Genomic DNA, 8,351 nt, shown 5'->3' on the forward strand with positions numbered 1-8,351 from the left:
GGAACTCATATGGAGTAAGAATGTTGAGAATCCATAGTTGGATTGGAGAAATTGTTCATTTGGAGTTTTGATGATTTCAATGTGTTTGAGGAATGGATGTTCAATTTGAGTTGTTTTTAAGTTGTAGAGAGCCTATGCAGTGTTTTCTTTGTTTGCATGTGGTTGGTTTTTCATGATTTTCAGGTTTGGAGTACACCGAGCACAAGGTGGGTGCTCTGGGTGTGGAGACTTTTATGAGTTTTTGTTCCAAGGACGCCGAGCGTGATCTGAGCGCGCTGAGCGTGAATGAGTTTTAGAACTCTCGGGTTGGGATTAGGTCGGACGCGCTCAGGTTGCGCAGGGCGTGAACATGTTTATTAGTGATAGTTGAAATAACGCTTCGGAATGTTTAAAGTTGAAGTTTTAGATCATGTATGTATGATATATGATGTATGTTGAGGTGTGATTCATATGTATGCTTGGTAATGATATATATGAATGTATAAATATGATATGACATGAGTATATGTTCATATGTGTATGATTGTTGATCATGATGGTGGGCAGACTATGTATGATGTGTGATGCATAATTGCATGTGATGCTTTATGGCATGAGTCTAGCCTAGGACTTGAGGAGAGGAAAAATGTTTTCGAACTAAAAGAGCTCACATAGAGTCTCTTGAGAGTGGTGCTTGGATAGACTACTGATATATGAGAGTGGTGCTCAGGTAGGCCACTAGGTTGGGTGAGTCTCCTCTAAGTCCTTAGCTAGTGTTGGAGCGGAGTTTGAGGTCTGTAGACACCCAATTTCGTCTGGGGGGCATACAAACAAGGAAATGGACCGCTGTTATGGAAGGAAGGAGCTCCCTAAGCATGCAAGCAAAAAGACAGGACTTTAGAAGGCCCAAAAGCCCAAAAAAGCTGATTTTAAAAGACTGGAACGGGCTGTTCCAAAACCAGAACGGGCCGTTCTCAATTTGGAACGGGCTGTTCCAAGTTCCTTAAAGGGCCAAAAACCCTAATTTGGAACGGGCCGTTCCAAGCCCATAAAAAGGGGGTTAAAGCCTTAACTGGAACGGGCCTTTCCAAGTTATGAAAAAGGCCTAAAAACCTTTCTTTGGAACGGCCGTTCCAACCTAACCAACATTGTGTTAATCTCATCGCTGGAACGGGCCGTTCTAGTTTTAGAACGGGTCGTTCCAGTTACAAAATTTACACGTAACGACCAGATTCAGAACGAGCCGTTCCGATTTTGGAACGGGCTATTCTGGACCCTTTTTGAAGCCTATAAATAGATAGCTTGAGCACATTTCTGAGGACTCCAAATTTCGTCCAGACTCCTTAGAGCTCGAAATTTCTCTCTTTCTCTCTCTCTTGTATTTCTTGAGATTTTGTGAGGCATTGTAGTGTGAAAGGTTGCCACAAAGCACCTAGAATCTCCATATCAAAAGATTTAACAAAGCTTGATACGAGGTATTTCAATCAAATTTTCTTCTCTCTCTTTTGTTTCTTATTTTTGATAAATATTGTTATAATAAACGCAATTATGTAGATATTTCAGAGTCAATTGTTTAATTTAAATTTCAAGCATGTAAATAATAATTCATAAAGGGGATCTAATATTTAATTTATTATTTCTTATCACATTAACTTCATCATAGGGTACCGATTGAGGGCGCTATAGGGGTGCTTAACACCTTCCCTACACGTAACCGACTCCCGAACCCAATTCTGGTTATCAAGGCCATTATTGGATCTTTAAAAACCTTTTCTTTTCCCAATATTTTGAGTAAAATATTAGTGGCGACTCCATGGACTTATTTTCCAAAACCATTAATTAAGGATTAGTCTGGTGTCTAGGCATTCCTTAATTAATGAGACTTTTAAAAGGATGTCTAAACCATAGGTCGCGAGATCGAAAAAATTCGGTTTGCGACAGATGGCGACTCCACTGGGGACGTTTAAAGAGGGTCAGGCCCATTTAACTGACGTTAGTAAAATAAAAATAATAATTTAAATATTTTTCCCTTTTACTTTATTTGCTTTATTTGTTTGGCTTTATTATCTATATGCTTGTTTAAATTCTGCACATGTTTGAATTAACAAATTACACACAAAGCATAGCACACAACAGTCCCCCTACACCCGGGGGCATGAGGGTATTAAACATAGGGAGTGGTTGACGTACGACCGGCCCAAGTTTGGCCTTGGAGCTTGCGAGTCTTGTCAGAAATCACACTCAAGGTGATAACTGGTTACTCTAGCCTGAAATACTGCGACAGACCTTAGAGTTTGCCAGGTGACGGCGACAGAGATATTGAGTCCCTATAATGGGGGCACCTTGGGGGCCTTAAGACCAAAGTGAGGATAATTAGAACTGCCCTATACAATGCACTTTTCTTAACAGGGACCACAGACCATGGATGTATACGCGACTGTTTGTGGATTGTATGAGCATATGGTTGTTGCATTTTGTCTATTCAAATCATTCATTTATTTTTTATAATTCCCCTAAGGTAAAGAAAAACACAAAAATTAAAAATTCATTATCATGTGAGAGAAAACCTAGTGTGAAAATAAGATTGGTGAGAAGCATACATTCCTTCTTTAAAAAAAAAACGGGGGGCATCATGCATTTTCTACAAAATAAAAAATATAATAAATAAAAGGATAATAAAAAAAGAAAAAAAAAAGGAACATGCATATCATATATTTAGGATCACAAGGGGATTTGTATCAATGACGAGAAATCAGTGTGACCTCTGTCACATCATAAAATATTATGAAGAAGAACACCGATAACTCACCTCTCGACAAGGATGAGCCATCAAGTCTTTGATAGAAACTCCCTTCATGCATTACCATTTAAATAAGCTTGATAAGAAATTATCTTGTCCCTTAAAGGTGGCTTTTCAACATTTTGTACTCACACGAGCTCAAAAGATAAAAGTTATGGAAGACCTAGAGGAAAGAAATCGTGTCCTCAATGAGGAGCTCGGACAGCTCAAGGAACAAATGGCTAGAATGCTTGAGGCCATGAACAAGTTGCAGCATGAAAATAGTACTAACAATGTTGGTGACATTTCCAAAGATCATCTGAACGCCTTGGAAGAAAGACTGAGAGTTGTGGAAGGCCACAATTTTGACATTCAAGAGACTGCGAATATGTGCCTAGTGTAGGACATCCAATTCCCCGCCAAGTTCAAAATCCCTGACTTCCAAAATTACACTGGGGCTAGTTGTCCAAAAAGACATCTGACAATGTACTGTAGGAAGATGGCAGCCTACGTGGGCAATGAAAAGCTCCAAATACACTGTTTTCAGGAAAGCCTTTCAGATGTTGCTCTTAACTGGTACATGCAGTTGGATGGAGGGAAGATCCAGACATGGAAACAGCTATCCGATGCTTTTCTCCGTCGATACAAGTATAACATCGACCTAATTCCTGATAGGTATGATTTACAAAGCTTAAGCAAGAGGGGCGATGAGTCCTTCAAAACCTATGCACAAAGATGGAGAGAGTTGGCTGCGCAAATAGAGCCTTCATTATCTGAAAAAGAGATGGTGACAATGTTCATTGTCTCTCTAAGTGGACCCTATTATGACAAGATGATAGGGAACACGTCAACCCTTTTTGCCGACATAGTCACCATAGGTGAAAGGGTTGAGCAAGGTTTAAAAAGCGGGAAGATAGGGAAGGCTCCGACAAGTAATGACCCCAGGAAAGTCTATGAAAAGAAGAGGGAAGAAGGGGTCCACACTGTCATCTCTACTCCAAATAGTCAAGCCACTCCACAGGCAAAGCCTAGAGACGACAAAGTAGTAGACAAAATCCTCATCACATACACAAAGCTACTACCTCAACTCCTAGAGGCTTTGATGCTAATCCGACTTCCTCCAACAAAGAAGATGAACCCTCCTTACCCGCCGTGGTACAAACCCGAGGAAAGGTGTGATTATCACTCTAACTCTCCGGGGCACACCGTGGAACGATGTAAGACCCTACAATTCCGTGTGCAAGGACTTATAGACGCTGGATGGTTGAAATTTGACCCGACACACCTAGCATCGACAAGCACCCACTGCACAAGCATGACGTGGAATGACCTTGGAGTATAAAATTGAGAAATTACTAGAGTAGTGGGCTTTCTTTCTTTTTCAAAAAAAAATTGCTTTAAATTCATGCTCAACTCATGACATTCACCCACTGTCATGAGTTTAAACAAAATAAGGGTTTGTATAAGTTTTTACATTCATCAATAACATACGTCATTTCCATAAATCCTTTGTGTTTATTCTTTTCTCCCTCCTATCACTAAAATCTAAAACCAATCATAGCAAAAAAAAAATAAAACAAAAAAAAATAAACATGACTGAAGATAATAAAATTAATCAAAGCTTTGAACATCTAAGACGCATTATCTGAGTCAAAGGTAGAAAAGGAGATCACTTCCTCGAAACACACAAAGATAGGAAAGTGATCAAAAGAGTCCTACACAAGATTCTCACTGCATAAGAAGAGACTTGCAAAAAAAAAAATGCTCAATTTGGACGATAAAGGAATCACAAATCTCAGTCCATGAAAGAACTCTCAACACTCGTAGATCGGGGCAACGTCTTTCTCCTTGGTGTACAGGAATGAGGGGCAGTGTTAATCATCAAAGGCGCTGGTCCTCCCAAACGCGGATGGCAGGAGATTTTGTCAAAGCAAAGAAGTGTTATGCCAAAAAAATAATATCACTTGCAAAATACTACTAGGATGAAAACCCGCAAAGGGCATCTTAGGCAATCAATAAAAAAAAATTGAAAATTCCTGCTAGGACAGGTCCTAGGCAAAAATTAGGGATCTAAAAATGATAAAAATAGCAAGTGATGATTCTCATAGTTAAGGCTGCTTGAACACTTCTACAAGGGGCCAAATTCTGCGAAGACTCTGCCTGAGACTCGGATATGTAGTTCAAGATAATTAGGAGAATGATAATAATAATTATCCAAGGAAATGTTTGTTTAAAAAAAAACATAAACACTTATCCACCTCAACTACCCATTCATTTTAAATCATTCCACCTCCACTAACCATTCATTCTAAATCATCTTTTTCTTTCCTTTTTGTCTTGTCCAATCTTAATGACGTATATTGTTGATGGTTGTCAAAATTTGAACATGTCCAAAAAAAAAATGAAAATGACCTGTTGGGATGAAAACCCGCAAAGGGCATCCTAGGCAAAAATTAGGGCAAAAGAAAAAGTAAAGAAGAGAGCAAAAATACTCGCTAGGATACATCCTAGGCAAAAGTTAGGATTTCTAAGCAAAAAAAGAAGAAAAGAGAGACCCCCAAGACGGTTCAATACATCAAACGGCTAATACAACTAAATGTTGCGCATCAAGCAAAGTAATTTATTCGTGAGAAGGAGAAAAGGGAAGCCACCTTCTAAAAAAAGCTAAAATCAACATGCATTGCATGCATCCAAAAGCATTTCACACACTTAGAAAACTTTCTTTATCCAAGGGGATTATTCAAAAAAATAAATAAATAAAAAATATTGCATGAATAAGCATCCAACATTTTTTTATTTTCTTGCATCCTGACAAAAGAGCAAAACAATGACATGAGAAGAAGGCAAGCTTCGTAAATGTTGAGAAAAAAAAGCCGAAGCATTTAGAAAAAATAGCAGAAAAAGGCAAGCTTCAAACATGAAAGAGCCAAAGCTAAACAAAAATGAAATTCATAAAAACCTACCACAAGCAGGCGCCTGGAGAGGCATCACAATACTCACATGGTAAGGGCAGCACCAGAATCTCTGTCAACCATCTACTCCTTTGCCCACCTGCACAAGGGCACCACTTACCAATAATCCTCGTTAAGGGAAAATCACATCATCGACACCAGCATATGGCCTGTAGAGGCTATGAAAATACTACGGCTTGGAGAGACTATAAAAATACTACAGCCTGGAGAGGCTATAAAAATACTACGGCCTGGAAAGGCTATGAAAATACTATGGCCTGGAGAGGCTATGAAAATACTACGGCCTGGAGAGGCTATGAAAATACTACGGCCTGGAGAGGCTGAAAATACTACGGCTTAGAGAGGCTATGAAAATACTACGGCCTGGAGAGGCTATGAAAATACTACGGCCTGGAGAGGCTATGAAAATACTCCCTCTTAAAGAAGCTACAAATAAAGGGACACACCGTCACAAGAAAAATAATGGAGCATCTACTCGAAGACGAAAGATCAGGTGTATAGTTTGTCACCCTTGTTACCCCATAGAGTATGCAACCCAACACTCAGCTGCTCTAAAACGTAATGATACAAGCAATTACACCTATCCAAGGGAAGCAATGTAGAAGCGTCACACAAAGAGACAAAGAGAAGACCCGGACGAAATGTCTACGTCTTTACTTGCCTCTGGAAAAGTAACACATAGCTATTCCAAAGGGAAAGTAAATAAGGGCAGCTGTAGACACCTAATTTCGTCTGGGGGGCATACAAACATGGAAATGGACTGCTGTTATGGAAGGAAGGAGCTCCCGAAGCATGCAAGCAACAAGACAGGACTTTAGAAGGCCCAAAAGCCCAAACAAGCTGATTTTAGAAGACTGGAATGGGCTGTTCCAAAATCGGAACGGGCCATTCCCAATTTGGAACGGGCCGTTCCAAGTTCCTTAAAGGGCCAAAAACCCTAATTTGGAACGGTCTGTTCTAAATTGGAACAGGCTGTTCCAAGATTGGAACGGGCCGTTCCAAGCCCATAAAAAGGGGGTTAAAGCCTTAACTGGAACGGGCCGTTCCCAAACTGGAACTGGCCGTTCCAAGTTATGAAAAAGGCCTAAAAACCTTTCTTTGGAACGATCGTTCCAACCTAACCAACATTGTGTTAATCTCATCGCTGGAACGGGTCGTTCCAGTTTTAGAACGGGGCGTTTCAGTTACAAAATTTACATGTAACAGCCAGATCCAGAATGGGCCGTTCCGATTTTGGAACGGGCCATTCTGGACCCTTTTTGAAGCCTATAAATAGATAGCTTGGGCACATTTCTGAGGACTCAAAATTTCGTCCAGACTCCTTAGAGCTCAAAATTTCTGTTTTTTTCTCTCTTTTTCTCTCTTTTGTATTTCTTAAGATTTTGTGAGGCATTGTAGTGTGAAAGGTTGCCACAAAGCACCTAGAATCTCCATATCGAAAGATTTAAAAAAGCTTGATACGAGGTATTTCAATCAAATTTTCTTCTCTCTCTTTTGTTTCTTATTTTTGACAAATTTTGTTATAATAAACGCAATCATGTAGACATTTCATAGTCAATTGTTTAATTTAAATTTCAAGCATGTAAATAATAATTCATAAAGGGGATCTAATATTTAATTTATTATTTCTTATCACATTAACTTTATGATAAGGTACCGATTGAGGGCGTTGTAGGGGTGCTTAACACCTTCCCTACACGTAACCAACTCCCGAACCCAATTCTGGTTATCAAGGCCATTATTGGATCTTTAAAAACCTTTTCCTTTTCCAATATTTTGAGTAAAATATTGGTGGCGACTCCATGAACTTATTTTCAAAAACCATTAATTAAGGATTAGTCTAGTGTCTGGAAATTCCTTAATTAATGAGACTTTTAAAAGGATGTCTAAACCATAGGTCGCGAGATCGAAAAAATTCGGGTTGCGACAAGGTCGAGTGTATCTCCATGGGATGCTCCTGTGTTGTTGGTGAAAACAAAGATGAAGGTAGCCAATTGTGTGTAGATTGTAGACAATTGAATAAATTGACTATCAAGAATAGATATCCGCTTCCTAGGATGGATGACTTGATGGATCAACTTAAAGGAGCATCGATATTTTTGAAGATTGACTTAAGGTTGGGATATCACCAGATCAGGGTGAAGGAGGATGACATACCTAAGACTACATTCAGGACTAGGTATGGTCACTACGAGTACGTTGTGATGCTGTTTGGGGTGACCAATGCCCTGGCAGTGTTCATGAATTACATGAACAAAATTTTTCGGCCTTTCTTGGATAAATTTGTGGTGGTGTTCATTGATGACATCCTTATTTACTCAAGAACCCCGAAGGAACATGGAAAACACTTGAGGTTGGTGTTGGAAATTTTGAAAGAAAAATAATTGTATGCGAAGTTTTCAAAATGTGAATTCTAGTTGGAAGATGTGAAGTTCTTGGGTTATGTTATTTCAACAGAAGGAATTACAGTTGATCTGGCTAAGGTGGAGTCGGTGTTACAATGGGAATGCTCAAGAACTGTCACAGATATTCAAGGCTTTGTGGGTTTAGCAGGTTACTATAGGAAGTTCATTGATGGATTCTCCAAAATAGAAATGCCTCTAACCCAGTTGACTAGAAAG

The 8,351-nt window shown here is 39.3% G+C and overlaps 1 protein-coding gene across 1 annotated transcript; it reads left to right on the forward strand.

Annotated features, from left to right (window-relative positions):
• The first annotated feature begins 3,257 nt into the window (after positions 1 to 3,257).
• On the forward strand, positions 3,258 to 4,100 carry LOC145950053 (uncharacterized). Its single transcript, XM_083060977.1, has one exon. The coding sequence runs from the start codon at positions 3,258 to 3,260 to the stop codon at positions 4,098 to 4,100; it is 843 nt and encodes a 280-aa protein (XP_082917103.1).
• Positions 4,101 to 8,351: the final 4,251 nt, after the last annotated feature.

Source organism: Cajanus cajan, chromosome 7 (assembly GCF_000230855.2).
Source record: "Cajanus cajan strain Asha chromosome 7, NIPB_CcT2T_4, whole genome shotgun sequence".
NCBI classification, from domain to species: Eukaryota; Viridiplantae; Streptophyta; class Magnoliopsida; order Fabales; family Fabaceae; genus Cajanus; species Cajanus cajan.

Coding starts and splice junctions, on each gene's coding strand:
- LOC145950053 (XM_083060977.1), top strand. CDS start 3,258: ATGGCAGCCTACGTGGGCAATGAAAAGCTCCAAATACACTGTTTTCAG.